Source organism: Hippopotamus amphibius, chromosome 6 (genome assembly GCF_030028045.1).
Source record: "Hippopotamus amphibius kiboko isolate mHipAmp2 chromosome 6, mHipAmp2.hap2, whole genome shotgun sequence".
Lineage (NCBI taxonomy): Eukaryota > Metazoa > Chordata > Mammalia > Artiodactyla > Hippopotamidae > Hippopotamus > Hippopotamus amphibius.
The window spans coordinates 50,951,126-50,967,842 of NC_080191.1; the positions used below are offsets into that span (position 1 = coordinate 50,951,126).

At 35.0% G+C, this 16,717-nt stretch overlaps 1 protein-coding gene across 1 annotated transcript in view; it reads left to right on the top strand.

The window, feature by feature from the left end:
- Nucleotides 1-16,717, top strand: part of ADGB (androglobin) — a 159,620-nt gene that overhangs the window by 60,373 nt on the left and 82,530 nt on the right. Inside the window, exons 9-12 of the mRNA XM_057739476.1 lie at nt 3,793-3,933; nt 6,190-6,284; nt 10,905-11,079; nt 13,924-14,014. Of these exons, the coding sequence (XP_057595459.1) occupies nt 3,793-3,933; nt 6,190-6,284; nt 10,905-11,079; nt 13,924-14,014 (502 nt within the window). The remainder of the gene's footprint in view (nt 1-3,792; nt 3,934-6,189; nt 6,285-10,904; nt 11,080-13,923; nt 14,015-16,717) is intronic.

Here is a 16,717-nt window from a genome sequence, read left to right on the forward strand (position 1 = left end):
TAGTTTATAAAAGAAAGCAAAAAAAAAAAGCCAGATTAAATTTGTCTTACCCAGTGTATCCTAAATTAATTTGAACCTGGAATCCGTTTTTCATGTATCCCAAGTTAACTTATACCTGTCCATCCATCCATTTAACCATCCATTCAATATACTACTTGCTGAGAATACCAATAAGTGTTCCAGGAATAAGTGATAACTTGATAAACAAAATCACGTGTGGAACTCACCTCCTAGAGCTAAGATCTAGTGAGAGGGACTAACATTAATTTTAAAAATCTTAAATACACACTAATACATGAGTCTTGAAGAGAAATACAGGATACTTTAGGAATTCATATGGGAGACCGAGTCTGGGGCATCCGGGAAGAATTCCCTAAGGAATTTTGAGCTGTTTGCAAAGATGAAAGGAATATCTGGAGAAAGATGAGGAACTGTGGAGGGAAGAACATTCTAGGTAGAGGAGACAGCAGATATAAATGTTATGAGGCAGTAGCAGGAATGGCAACCATCTGAAAGACCTAGTAGAAGATGTGTTTAGCAGGAGGAGAGGAGGTAGGGCATAAAGTGGCTTAAGAAGAGCCTGGAGAAGTAGGTAGGAGAGTGATTATGTCAAATCTCCCAAGTCATGTTAAGATGATTGATCTTTACCAAAGAGCAGTTGACAGCTAATGAAGACTTTAGAGTTGAGTCATGATCTATTTCACATTTTCAAAAGGATACTCTGGTTCTCTGAGAACAAAATAACTTGGGGTGCAGGTGGGGGTGAAGGGTCCATGACATGTGTGGATATAGAAAAAACAATTTGGAGACTGTTGCATCAGCCCTAGTCAGAGATGATAGTAGGGTAATAGGATAGTCATAGTAGAGAGGCAGATAAAGTAAATGATGGGGGATATTGAAAAAGTAAAAAATGGCAAGATGTGGCAAAGATGAGTTGTAGAATTCTGACTTGGAAAACTGGATAGATGGTAGAATGTTTAATTGAGATGGGTAACACCAAAAGAGGAATGGCTTTATGAAGAAAGATCGCAAAATGATTTAGAACATATTGAATTTGAGGTGCCTTTAAGAAGTCAGGTGTACTTTTCATGTCAGGAGTTCCAGGCTGGGAACTCCTGATTTGGGAATCATTGACAAATACATGCTAAATTGAACAATGAATGATATTCTCAAGGAGATGGCATAGAATGAGAAAACTAGGAAGTTTAAGACTAAACCTTAAAGAGCTAAATATCTGAGAACTGGGTTCAAAATAATGAGCTAGCAAAGGAGGTTAAAGGATGACCAAAGAAACAGGAAGAAGACCAGCAGAGCATGTTGCTATTGAAATCAAAGGAAAAGAGTATTTCAAGAATCAGAGAGATTGTGCCACATAGTGTTGAGAGTTGAAATATGATGAGAATTCAAATTTCTATGTTGGATTTTGTGATATGGAGGTCACTGGGCACTGGTAAATGATAGGAGTGGAAGACACATTGGAGAGGTTAAGAAATAAGTAGGTAAAATAGATAGATAGTCAGTGGGAAGTTGTTGTATAATAAAGGGAGTCCAACTCGAGGATGGAAGATGCCTTAGAGGACTGGGGCGGGGAGGGTGGGGGGGACTCGGGGGGAGTCAAGGAAGGGAGGGAATACAGGGATATGTGTATAAAAACAGTTGATTGAACTTGGTGTACCCCCCAAAATAATAATAAATAAATAAATAAAATTTAAAAAAAAAGAAAAAAGAAAAAAAAAGAAATAAGTGGGAAGTAAAATAATGCATAAACAACGCTGTTAGAAGTTTGTCTGTGAAGAATAGGAGAGCGACAAAGTGGAAGCTGACAGGGAATAAGGGGGAATCTGTGAAAGATATTTAAATTTTTACCTAATGAAGAAGAATCAGGTATTTTTAAGTGATTGGGAAGATGCAGTTGAGATAACAGCCATAGGGTAGGTTTCCAGAAAGCCCAAGTGAAGGGATTGGACCAACCCAAGGAGCAATGTCTCCTCCATCCAGGTGGGCACAGGCCTTGGGAGAGGATAGATGCAGATGACAGTGGGTGAATGGGTTTGATAGGAAGAAGCTGAGGGTTTCTGACAAAAGGCTTCTATTCTCTCTCTCTTTTTTTAAAATTTATTTATTTATTTATTGGCTGTGTTGGGTCTTAGTTGCTGCACACAGGCTTTCTCTAAGTAAGCGGGGGTACTCTTCCTTGTGTGTGGGCTCCTCATTGCCGTGGCTTCTTTTGTTGCAGAGCATGGGCTCTAGGCGCGTGGGCTTCAGTAGTTGCGGCACATGGGCTCAATAGTTGTGGCTCACGGGCTTAGTTGCTCTACGGCATGTGGGATCTTCGTGGAGCAGGAATCGAACCTATGTCCCCTGCATTGGCAGGTGGATTCTTAACCACTGCACCACCTAGGAAGCCCATCTATTCTCTCTCTTTATAGACAGCCCGTCTATGAGCTGAGAGTTAGGTGGGGGGGGTGAGATGAAGGTTCTCATGGTTATTTAAAAAAGATGTGGCAGAAGCTCGAAGAACTAGGGGAAAATTATCTCTAGCAGGACTCAGCTGCTAATTTTATTAAGAGGGGTTGGCCAAATGGGTGAAATGAAATGACAGAGGAGCAAAAACTTTATTCATGGTATTGGCAAAAACACATTTTGGTAAACATTTTTGCATACTTTCCAAATTTCTATGTGAAAAAAAGTGGGTTTTTTTCTATTTATAATTTTTATTATATATTATTTTAAATTATGAATTCTGAATAGACAATAAAAGGCTTTTAAAATTCTATTTTAAAATCATCCATGAAGTCATATATTATTACCTATAACTAGTTTTAAGTCAAACATTTATAAAAAAGCCACAAAATAAAATTCTGATTATCTGTTTTTATACGTGTTTCCCGATTAAATACCTCATCCCACACTTAAAGTTACAGTTACTTTCGCCTTTGTATCTAACATAGATGTTAAACCTACTATAGAAGCTAAGATAGGAGATAGATTTACTTTAGAGGCTAAGGAACAGTACAAGTTGTTAATGTTGTAGTTTTTATTTACACAAACTTTTAAAAAACAAACAACCTGATCAATGGTGATTACAAATTTAACAAATGACAAAACGATGAATGGAAGAAATTTGAAATTTCTGTTTTAGAATTGGAGGGGAATTTTAGGAAATAAATATCTTAGAGGATTTTTTTTTTTTAAGTTGAAGGAGAACATGTTTCATAGAAATGTAAATGTGAACAGAAATTCGAATGGTGGACGGTTCTGGGTACTGGGTTTTACTACACACGTCGTGTTGATAATCAGATGTTGCTTTGCGGATGTTGATTGGTGGCCAGAAGATATTCTGGAGGTGGAAAGCTCTGTTTCTTGAAATGCAAGCCTTAAATAAAAAGATCTAAGCAGGTTCCACATTTAGGATTCAATTTTAACTACACTCTTTGCTGCTTTTTTTTTTCTTTTTAAAATGAGAAAATTAGCCTGACACCATGATTTTATATAAATAAATTATATTCAACTGATCATCTACATTTAACATAAAATTATGTGTAGTCAATAAAAAATAATGTTACATGTCCTTCACAATACATGTCAATTTTCAAAATTTTCTTTTGCTTTATTTCAATGTTACTAATTTGAGGTGAGTGATATTTGGGGAAATTTGTGGCTATTGTTTTACACTTAAATAAGTTAAATAATACTGTTGTTTTGGCTTTGTTTTCAACACAATGACTGAATAAGCAACATAGATTGAGGTTTTGTAGTTCAAAGGTTTCTTATATATTTTTTTTATGTTAGAGAAATCTGATGCAAAAGACCTGGGAAAGAAGAGGAGTAAAGATGGAGAGAAGGAGAGAGAAAAGGAAAAATTCAAATGGTCATTTCATGATTCAAGACCCTCATCAGATGTACAATATTCTCTACAGTCTCTGTCAGATTGTAAGCTCTCAGTCTCCTAGAATAATAATTATTGTACTTGTTTCCTAAAATGCTGGGGAACACTGGAGCATAGAAATGTGTTTCCTGTTTGGACAGCTCTAAATAAGCTTCTCAAGGTTGCCCACAATTGTTAGGCCCTCAGATGGCCCTCATAATAGAGCAAGAGCCTTCATATGAGACAGAAGCCAAGGTTATCCAAGTTCTTAGGTACAACAGTCACAGGAGAAGTGAGTAAGTGAAGGAGGATATATACTCAAAAAATATTAGTATAGTATATATGACACATTTCATGTTATGAAATATATAAATATATTTATATAAATATTTAATTATATATATGTATATATTAGTACATATTCTCCTCTGTATAAATTATATATATAGATATAAAAGCTTTTTTTCTAAAATCTTATAGTCCTAATATTGGGTCATCTATCTTGGTGCTTCCAGGGTATATGTTATAATTCTCAGTTCATCCTTCTTTACATGAAAATATGTCCATTTACCTCCAGCACTATGCTTTATCTAGTTTTTTTTTTGCTTTTCATTTTGTCTTCTTTCTTAATACATTACAGTGTTTTTCTGTGAGAGCATTTTCATAGTTCTGGCTTTGAATTTTTGCAGAAACATGTCTTGTGGTTTGGTAGGGAAAATACAAATACCAGTCATTATATTTTTAATTTTATATTAAAAATTGTTTTCTTATATTGATGCCCTAAGCAATCTTTTTTGATAGTGGATGACATAACATTCCCAAAGTTACTGATAATTATTCATATTTGGAAAATATGAGTTTCTTTCTTTGTGAAAATGAAGGTAACAATGCTTTTTTTCTATGAAACTCATTGTTAAGGTCAACCTCATGATACAGAACGTGGTTCAAAGTTGGGGCTGTGGAGTAAAATTGCCTGGGCTCAGATCTTTGCTCCATGAAAAATATGTGTTGGAGAAGGAAAAAATTTCGCTCTACCCTCTCCAGGTTCTTCTAGCTCGTCTAAGAATCCCATTGACATACAACAGATTAACAGAAGAAAATAATAATAATAATTATGTTTGTGTGGGGCCTCATAAGAAAAGTGAGACCCAAGGACAGGTTAGGAAATTGAGGCTTGTCTATTATCTGAGAGAAAGAGAAGGGGGTAGTGGTTTGTGACTTCAAAAGAGAGGAAGGCAATTCACGGAAGTTGAAAAGCAAATGTTTGGTAAAAAGTATTTGCTCAGCCGTGCAGAAGCAGTGGGACACGGGGAGGACTCTTGCCTCCAGGCCCTGCCCTACCACACTTAGCCCATATTCTTTGTAGGTATCTCTGGTGATAGTGCTCTTACTGGACCAGGCCCTTTATCTAAATTCTTTTAGGCAGTTAAAGGGGAGGTAAAAAGAAAGAATTCCTAAGTTCTCTATTTAAAAAAAAAAATCAGCCTAAAATATCCTCATGCCAAAGAGACATATTTTAGGGTGACAAATTTTACTCCCCTACATATACAAAGTTTACTTTTTAAATGTAAAAACATATTTTTACAAATCTGGCACATTTCACATCTTAATCCATTCTAGGGGTGGATACAGGGTTCACATCTAATTTATATGTTGTGGCTCTAAAGAGATTATTCTTCAATAAACATATTATCTAATGCAGTGGAATATAAGTGCTTGAATTTTAAAGGAATAAAACAAAATGCTTTAATTAAAAATAAAATCAATAGAGGAAAATAAATTACATTATTTTGGCCAGAATCTTTAAAGAACAAAACCATCATGAAGCAAATGGAATCATTTCAGGGATATTAAGGAAGACTTGAATGAATATCGATGTTCAGAAGCAAATCTACAGGCATTAAACATTACAAACTAAGTTACCTTTCTAGTTTCTCTTCATTGGAGGATTAATTTATTTATGTTTTATTCTACTTGAAATGACATAGAAACTCCCAAACTTCTTTAAATTCCAAATAAAGAGTCTATGAAAGCTAAGTTACATTGACTGATAGCTAGAGTGAGTTTACGTAATATTTTACAGTGAAATAAAATGATTTCTTAATGAATTATATGGGACTATTATGAAGGTAAAACTAATGAGACATTCTATAAAAGAGATGTACATTTGAAATTTAACATTTATTAAATGCATGTAGAGTCATTTACCTATTTTTTATCAGCAAAGATAAGTTCATTAAGGAATTTGAACAGTTTACCATGACCTGCCAAATGCACTTTGGCTAGAATTTCCATGACACAATATGTGTTTGGTTTTACAGGTTCTTCAGCGATACAGTCCCCTCAGATGGTTGTATATGCCACCTTTACACCTCTCTATTTGTTTGAAAAGAAGATCTTTTTATTAGAGAAGATGGTAAGTACTCAAGGCCAAGACATTCAGTATAATTTATGGTGTGTGTGTGTGTGTTTACTTGTTGTAGTACAAGGTATATCAGAATTTAATTAAAATTTCATTCCTGGATTTCAGTCTTGTTATCTCTATAATTAGGCACTTAGGTGCAGGGACCTGGAATACCCAAAGTTTTCTTAGATGATTGCAATAGTTTTATCTAAAAAAAAAGGATTTAATCTCGTATATTTTATAAATTCCTTTCATTGTAAACAAAAGGCATCAAATTATATATTTCAATGAGAACAGAGCAAGTCATTCCTAAATAATAATAAATCATCTTTCTATAAACAGATATTTTCTTAACCTAAGACAACTTAAATCAACCCATATCCAGGGCTAGTAAACCTCTGCAATGAGCTCCTTGTATCTTAAAATAATACACACAAAAATGTTCATTGCTTTTTTCTTATAAATCTAACAACTTATAGAAAACTTAGAAAACATGGACAAAGGTAGTAGAATTAAACTATTCATAGTGTAAATACCTAGTCATAGGCACTATTAAATTTTGGCATATATTCTTTGACCTTTTTTCTTGTCTGCATGTTTTCTATGTGTATATGTGTATAAATTTTTTACACAGGGAAATTCTATTGTACTTTCTGTTTGGAAACCAGCTTTTTCACTTGACACTGTATCATTAACATTTTCCCATGATGTTAAATATTTGACAACATAATATTTAATAGTTACATCAGATACATGGGTTTGCCATAATTTTTTAAGTTACCTTTGGTTCTTGGATATGAAAATCATGTTTCTCCTTCCTTTTTGATGGGTAAAGCCCACCAGATTACTCTTCAATCTACCTAGACAAACACCCTTTTGTATTTGTATTGATTCCTACCCCTTTGGGGGACGTTTAGATACCCGGCACTTTATTGCTAGAATTTCATATGTTCTGAAATCACAGCATCAAAGTATAAAAAGAGTGATATAATTATTTGGTTAGTACAGCTGAGTATTAAAAATTAATGGAAATTTGGTTGAAATGTAAATATACCAACTGATGAAGGATTGGGCAAATGAGTATGGGACACATAGCAAAACACATTTTTCTGTCTAGTGGGTGACTAGGGAAGTCTTCCCAAACAGGGAAAACATGTTTAAGCCTGGAAAATAGGAAAAAAAAAAGTTATCCTGGTAAATAGGAAAAAGCATGCTTGAAGCAGAGGGAAGCTTATGTTAGAGAGTCTGTTGGTGGAGGAGAACCCATTGGGTTCACGGAACCACTAGAGGTTGAACAGATTGCAAGAGGGGAAGTTGTAGAGGCAGCTTGAGATGTGGGAGGGAGCTAGGACATGCAGAGTATTATTAATCCTCCCTGTGGGGGTTGAGATGACTTAAAGGGCCCAGAGGTTCAAGAATTGGCCCAGTGTCTGTAACAGTAATGAAATGAACTCAAAGGCTGTAATGAACTGCTACCACATTACAGTCTCCTGCTGATTCTTTTACATTAGTTATTAGGACGAACAAGTTCACCTGGGAAAAATCAGAATACAAAGAAGATGTAATGTTTTAAAGATAAGTCTACAGAAGAAAATTCTCTTCTAATGAAATTTTGTTAAATGAAGTACATTGCAAAAGATTCTAGCCCCAAAGACAATGAGACCAACATGTAAAATAAAGTCAGCATTTTACCTTTATTTGAAGAATTAGTAAAGAATGCAAGGGAAAAAAACAACTTGGGAAGAAACAAAGTGTTACAAATTACCCCACATTATCCCTCATCCTCTCCCTACTGGGTCTTGTAAATGGTTTTAGTTTTATTTAAAAGTATGAACTGAGGGCTTTCCTGGTGGTGCAGTGGTTGGGAGTCTGCCTGCCAATGCAGGGGACATGAGTTTGAGCCCTGGTCCAGGAGGATCCCACATGCCACAAAGCAACTAAGCCCGTGCCCCGTGTGCCACAACTACTGAGCATGCGCTCTAGAGCCCACGAGCCACAACTACTGAGCCCACGCACTGCAACTACTGAAGCCCACGTGCCTAGAGCCCATGCTCCACAACAAGAGAGCCACCTCAATAAGAAGCCTGCACACTGCAATGAAGAGTAGCCCCCGTTCTCTGCAACTACAGAAAGCCTGTGCACAGCAACGAAGACCCAATGCAGTCAATAAATAATAATAAAAAATTTAAAAAAATTTGAAGGAAAGGGTGAGCTGGGAGTTCTAAAAAAGCCTCCCCTACCTGCTCAAAACCCTACTTTTAGAATGTCTGAGGTGGGATGGGGTAAGGCAGTCAAAGGGTCTTACAGGCAAGGAAACTTCTAATTTGTCTTACATGTGAATGCAAAAATATTTCTTGGAGACCTATTCAGTATTTCCCCTGAAATGTTCACTATTCTAACTAGAACAAAGTTTCTCAGTATCAAACTATAACTATTATTAATATATTAATAAATTATATAAAATATAATTATTAATAAAAATAACTACATCATTCAGTAATATTGTATAGTATGTTGGAAATAAAACAAGGTATGAGAAACTGGCTTACATACCTTACTTCAAGCTAGTACTTGTGGATTATTCAAACAATACAAGATGAAAATATCATTATTTGACACAATATCTTACCTTTTCTAAATGCCTTAGATAGTTTTATTTTCTGATGCTCTACAGCTCAAAAAAGAAAGCAAATGGACTACAGCTGTGGTTGCAATTATAAGAAGGACTTGAGATATGTAGACCAAATTTTATGAACAGTAAACTATCTGGAAATTATTCAACTTATAAATACTACTTTGGATGTTATTTAAATGCAAATTTTATAGTAATGTATTTTTATTACTATACCAAGTCATTAACTTATTGAATAACATCAATACATTCTCCCATAAATTCTTATTGGAAAGGGTTACTTTCAGGTGTTGGGAAACTTCTAAAATTTGACAGAGTTAAAGTCGTACACAAAAGATTTAGCCTTTATGACATGTATGAAAAAAATTTAAGCCACTGTAAGACATAATTCCAGAGGTTTCTGAATTTTTTTCAGTGAATTGTGTGGATGTGACAATTTCCTCTCCCTTAAATTAGGTCTTTTAAAAAAAAAATTAAAACATTGAAGTGCTTTCCTCTTTATTCCGCATATTTGTAATGCTTTTAAATGGCTCTATTGGACTTAATAATGCACTGATTTACTCTTTCTTACAATTATTAATTAATACAATCATAGTTAATCTCTGGATTCAGGAAGAACTGTCCTAGCTCATGGATACTCCCACCTATTTTGTGCCTCCCAGATTGAGCTATAGTTTAAACTATAGAGAAACAGCCACAAAAGCAAGGCATGTTTTAGCTGAGACAATAATTTGAAATAGGCTAACAGGTGGGTTTCTGATCCTAATTTAAATAATTGCTTTATAAATTTACATTATCAAATATTGCTCTTTGCATAGAAATCAATGATGCAAAATCACTAGGAAGAAAAATAGTTATTGGCAAAACAGACTGTAATGTAGTTGTTTTGTTTTACTTTATTTTTTTAAGCTCTTTATTGGAGTATTATTGCTTTTCACTGTTGTGCCAGTTTCTTCTGTACAACAAAGTGAATCAGCTGTATTTATACATGTATTCCCACATCCCCCTCTCTCCCATGACTCCTTCCCACCCTCCCTATCAGGCTGGGATGAAGTGAGAGGGTAGTATTGACATAGATACACTACCAAATGTAAAATAGATAGCTAATGGGAAGCTGCTACATAACACAGGGAGATCAACTCAATGATTAATTATTTTACTTTAAATGTTTCAACATTTAGACCGTGAACATCAGAATTTGACTACAGTGTATATTGCTTTAGCTTACTTTTTAACTACTTTTTCACTACTTTTTCATTACTTATGGCATATATCAGCCATCAGTCAGTAACTGAATTTCTACTTAAGTATTCTGAATTGTTCCAAAGCCAAGTGGCTTCAGGAGATCTCAACAGTCGAATACTGAAAGCATCTGCCTGGGAAACAGCTTGATTTGGCAGGGCACAGGGAAGCCTCCACCCTCTGTCCTCCTGTGAATGCCTCCACTGTCAGGCGTGATCATGAGGGTTGCGTGTGGGGGAGGCATGAGGACATGAACTGTAGACAAGGCAACCGCATACCCTCATGGACCTGACTCACTGAGGGTTGCTTTGAACACTATGTAGCAATTACTGTGCTTTAAAAACAAACAGACAACCGAACAAAACATACAAACTACAAAGACTTTGCATGTTAAGTTCTTGTATCAAAGCTTTAACCTACAAAAATATTAGTTGATTAATTTTGGACCAAAACTGAAATACTAAGACTTCTGTAATCTCATAGAATCTTAACTCTTAGAACTGAAAAGTGGCTTCTGGTTCTAGTCTCTCATTTTGTAAATAAGGAAAGGGGGCCCCAGATAACTTAAAAGATGGAAATAAATACAAAAAATAATAGTGCTTATGTTAAGGGATGTAGAAATATGGGTGGTTATTTATTTTTCTTATTACCACTATGTCTCTCTGGTGGTGATAGTATTTTTATAATGAAGAAAAGTATTATCTGAAATGCATGAAGCAAATACAAGAATCTCTTTGAATCTGCCTTCCATCTTTTAGGCTGATTCTGCTGAGAAGCTTAGAGAATATGGGCTTTCCCACATCTGTAGCCATCCTGTGCTGGTGACGAGAACTAGGTCTTGCCCCCTTATAGCACCGCCAAAATCACCTCCTGTACCTCCATGGAAACTCTTTCGCCAGAAAAAAGAAACTGTTATAACCGATGAAGCTCAAGGTATGATTCATATTGTCTGAAAATCTTATTAACATTTCTCCCTATGAAGTTCTAATAGGTTCATTTGTAATGAGATATACATCAAGGCAAAAGCAACCCAACATTACACTTAAAGCCTTCATTTAATTTCAAGATTTTTATGTCTTGAAAGGATTAATTCTTCACATCTCAGAGGCCGAGCAGTTTGGTTTTCACATCTAAACTGGTCAGATATATAAAGGCCATTCTTTGGGTGATGGCATTGTGATTATAACTGATAGAAAAGTTGTCTGTAGTAAATAATATAGAAAGTTAAGTAGCATATATGTTAAGCCACTCATGTGAATTTCTGACCTGGGAATCATTTCCCAGTGCCCTGAAGGACATAATCTTTGAACTGACTGTTTCAAACTCACATAGGAATAGGACTTCAGCCGCGGGCTGGCTCCTGTGTCAATGTTGTCACGTAGCCACAGTGAATGGCAGTTGTGCTCAGAAGTACACAGGTTCACACAGGCTGAGAATGGGGCAGGGGGACTGTTCTCACCTGGTTCTTATTCTCCCAGCTTTTATTTCTAGATTCCTCATAATCTGTGTCTAATTCTTCACTCCTTCAATCTTTTTCTCTACATGTCTTCGTTTTTACTCCTTTTTCCATGAGCACCACGCTTGAATGGAAGAGAGACCGAGATGGTAGAGAATGAATAAGTGAGACCATAAAATCATGAGGACAGGGGATTAGGAAAGAAAAACTAATAGTTAAAAAATTATGGCCTAGCAGAATAACTCAATTTGTTTATGTTGATTCTACATAGACATATGGCCTTTCCGTAGCTAGTTTACACTCACAATTTTTAATGAAGGGTGATAAAGAATAGGGTGCTGTGGTTTATACATGTATATGTGTGTATGTGTGTATATATATTTCCCATTCCGAAAAGCTTAAATTATCTTTGTTCAAAAACAGCTTTTTTTGTTATATTTTTTTGTGTTCATTTCCCTGCTTTCACATTTTCTTCCTTTGTCTTTTCCAATACCTCATTATCTTCTAATTGTGTTCATCCAGTAACAGGTCATCACATTCTAGAGGTTATTGCCTTAGGGTTCATAGGCCTGTCCCTGAATGAACAATGAAGACAAAGCCACAATGAACATACCTAAGTGCCAGTTTACTAAAGACATCCCTGAGAAGCATATAAATAAGCTTTAAGTGGTTGGTCCCATGAACCATGGCTTGTACCCTTATTGTCGGTGCTTGCTGTACCTCCTGCTACCAGCTCAAGTGTTGCTGATCCTTCAGTGCAGGGGACAAGAGAACCACATCTCAGCCACAGGGTAATATGTAAGTTACACTGGTACTTAGGATCCTAAAACCGCAGTAGCCACAGAGATTGCAGTATTTACCTGTTTCTTGCCTCCTACTCCCAACCATAATCTACATGTTTTTAAGATATAAATAACAACTGTTAACCATGTAATTTTCCTCACATTTGCTTTCTGCCTACGTTGATACAACCAGTACAGCTGGTGGCAAAGATTTTCTAGCACAACGTGTGTTATCCCTGCCAGAAAAGAACAAAGGCTAAAGAAATATCTGGTTTAGATGTAAAGGAGAAATGGTCAGTTCATCTTTTTTTTATTGACCTTGTCTGTCTCTCTCCCTCCTGCTTATTTCACTTATTTCCTTACAGTCCTTGAGTTTCTGTAACAGGCTGTTTGGTGCCACCAAAGTGCCAACTGTTGCTTTGGATTTCAGGAACTTTCCAGTTTTCCTCCCTCCCTCCTTCCTTCCTGTCCTCTTGTGGCTTTCCAACCAATGATCAGCATTCATGTGATGCCTGAAAGAAAATTGTTTACCTTTAAATGCTCTATTTTAGTTAAATGCAGAGAGCCACACTTAAAACAGTTCTTCATTCAAGCATCAGGAATAGCTGAACAAAGGGAAAATACTAAACACACAGCTATTTCCTGATTTTGCTATTGACTATAGTGTAATTCTGTGTAATTGATGGCTCTCGTGTAAGCTAGGGAAGAAAACCTAAAGCTTGATGGGATTCCATAACTTCACTGCCCCACTTTGAGGCTCACCGGGTCATTGTCTTTCTTCTCTCTATTGCGTAATTTAAAGTGAAAATTAGCTGGAAATGGAGAGAGAGATCAATTTGGAGATTATCACAGAACAAGCACAGAGAAGTCACGTGCACTGTCACAGTCTCACGTTTTTCGTCCAGTGGGCATCCTTTCCACTGCTGTAGGAGCTTTTGTTAAGATAAGCATTGATTTCAGCGTTCACCCTGTTAGTGCATGGGCTAGGTGCCTTATCCGTTGAGAATTTACTTCTATGTTAGCTTCAGACACCTTCAGGAATATCCACAACTTTTTTCTTGAGCTACTGCTTTCTTTTCTACTTATGACCTTTACTTTGCTATATTTTGTTCTTCCACTACTATCTTCATGTATTAGTCCACATTTTTTTTTTCATGTCCTGAGCAATTGTGTTGTAGAGGTTAACTAAAAGAATACATTTTTTTTTTAGTACAAGACATTTATAGAAAGTCTTTCGTGTACTTGAAATAGCAGCAAATGCCAAGTAATAACTCTAGAAGGCATTGCTGACTTTCTCCCTTGAGACTTCACTGCTTCACGTTGTAAATCTGGAAAGCAATTGAGAAGTAGACTAAAGAAATCTCATATTGGCAGGAGCTATAAAGCCCTTTTAATACAAAACTTTATGTATCGTAGTACTACGTTGAAATTTGCTGGGTTAATAGTTAATCTAATCAGTACTGCACTAAATGTTACATTCTACATATAATCTTGGAATATTAAAAAAAAATGTACATGACACTATCTTTTTCTTTTTAGAATTAGCAATAAAGAAGCCTGACCAGTTTCTTGAGATTTCAAGTCCATTTTTGAATTATAGAATGACTCCATTTACAATTCCAGCGGAAACGTAAGTATGTAACATTCTTTCCCGTGAATACATCTTGTTAACAGATGAAATATTTCTCGTGACTTGTGCAGTCAAAATTGTGTGCTTTGGTGACAAATGGATTAAAGTTCGTGTCAATGCAGTGATTATAGGAAAACAAAATTTTTAGCTTCTAGTTCACAGTAATAAACAGTTAAGATAAATTCTGAACTGGTCAAAATAAGGCCTAAATATGTCTGGCTTTACAGTTTTGGCTTCTGTTTTAGAACTACACAGAACTTTGCTTTACTTTAAACATTAACACTGGGGAATGTTTTTGGTTATTACCTGGTAATTAAAATACAGGATCAAATGACTGTCATAAAAACCTGAGAGATAAAGTCTGTCACTCTTAGAGGGAAAAAAAGAGCTAATGAAATACAATAGCAAAGACAAAGAAGATGAAAAAGGAAGGGGAGGAAAAATCCAAATTCACTAACATTTGAATATGGCAATAGGGGTAGAAATAAAAACTATGATCCTGGGTCTAATGTTTTTAATGAGTTCATAGTGGTGGAAAGGAAGCTCACAGATCCCAATAATGAGATGGAATAGTGGGTGATGTGATCATTACCACTAAAAGTGTGCTGATTTGTTCCCAAGCAATTGATTACTAACACGTGAATATATACACATATCAAAGATTATCAAATTTATTCTTTAAATTTGTGCAGTGAATTGTACTTCAATTATCCCTCAATAAAGCTGTAAAATATAAAAATAAATAATAGTATGTAAAATGGTTAAAAATAGCAAGTAGGGTTTCTAGAACCGAGGAATATTATAACTGAAACTTAGAATTCAATGGGTGTGTTTAATCACAGATTAGATACAGCAAAAAAAAAGACAGAAAATGGAAAATAGTTCAAAAGATAGTATCCAGACTGAGGTATGGAGACCAAAAACAAAAAACAAAAAAGGAAAAGTACAGTAAAAGACATATAAGACAAGTTGAAAAAGATCAACATACTTGCAAGTTGGTCTCAGAAGTAGAGGATAGAGAGTTTGGGGAATAATCAATGAAATAAAAATATAACTGCCAAAACTATCCCAGAAGTTAAAAACAAAAAAATCAGGTCAATATTCAGGAAGTTCTGAAAAAAGTCAAGTAATGTAAGTACAGAGAAAACTGCAGCTATGTAATCATAGTAAAACCAAAGACAAACATAATACAATAATATGTAGATATAAAGCAAAAGAAATACTGCAACAAAAATCACCATGGATAAATGTCACACACAAAAATATTAGACCAAAGAAGTCTGGTAGAAAAAGTATACAGTTCATTTCAAATCATTCTATTAATATAGATTTTAAAAGAAAAAGAAAGCAATATATGGTGTTGGAAGTCTTGACAGTGGTTACCTGTGGTGAGGAGTGCTGGCTGTGACTGGGAAGTACCTCTGGCAGGGCTTGTGGGGCACTGGTAATATGATATCTCTTGATCTGAATAATGGTGATATGGCCGTATTTACTTGGTAGTTTTTTAGCAAGTTTTACATTTATGATGTGTGTACTTTTTCGAATGTTTTTTTTTAACTTCAATAAAGCATCATTAAAATTTTTGAATGGCTTACATTGTAGGTCACAAATACAATGACCACTAGGTATGGTTTATCCTTCTCTTGGATGTATTAAAATCCATGATTAAGAACATAAACTGATGAGTAAAAGCAGTCAAAATTCAGATCAGCAGTCTGTTTATCGTATTGTTCTACTTTTAGAGCCTCTTTACATCATAGCCCGTTAATTTTACGTTTAATGGACTCTAAGTTGAAAATATTTGAAATATTATTCAAAACTTTTACCTTTAGGGCTCTTGTCAGTTCTATGTATCAACGGTTAAACCTTGAAAAGTGGGAGAGAAGGGACCCCCCCCCCAGGCCGCACGAGTAGACAAATATGACAGTTAGCCATGTCAAGCTTAATAAACAGAAAAAACAATTTGCTGCTACTTTGGTTTTAAAAATTTGTTCTGTTACATATTTGCAAATCTAGTTTTCCTCAAACTTTCATTTTTAACTTATAAAAAAATCTTATTTTATACATAAATTATTAATTTCTATGTTTTAAATTAGCTGAATTTATTTAAACATTTTAAATTGCATTTACAACAGTACTATATTTTATTTTCACTTTAAGTACTTTAAAAGCCAAAAATCATAACAAATAAAATCTTGCCAATTATGTAAGTCATTATTAACAATTCAAATAATCAAAATGATGTGGGGGAACAATGATTTTTCCTATGCACACTACTAGTTTTTACAAACCAAAATTTTCTTATACCTATAACAATTACAAACTTAAAATTAAATATAAACCTATATGTTTTATAGCCTAATTTGTTGGCTAATGCAACACGCTCCACTTTTTTCCTCTGTTACAAATAAATACGAAATACCACATAGAGACAGAATTTTCTTAAACAACATAAAAATATTAATGCTTTATAATTTTTCTAATTAATTTTGTAGTTAGTATTACCCACTAAGATGATGATTTTACCATTCCAAATAATTTTTGGTTATCTCTTAGCTGATTGAGATTGCATACTACTCAAATATTCTGTAGGCTCTATGAACCAGAGCTGCAGACCATCGAGGCAAATTTTCTCAGGGTTCAAAATATCACACCCAGACTTCTAGAATCTCTGTGCCAAGAGGGACCACAAATGGGTTGGTT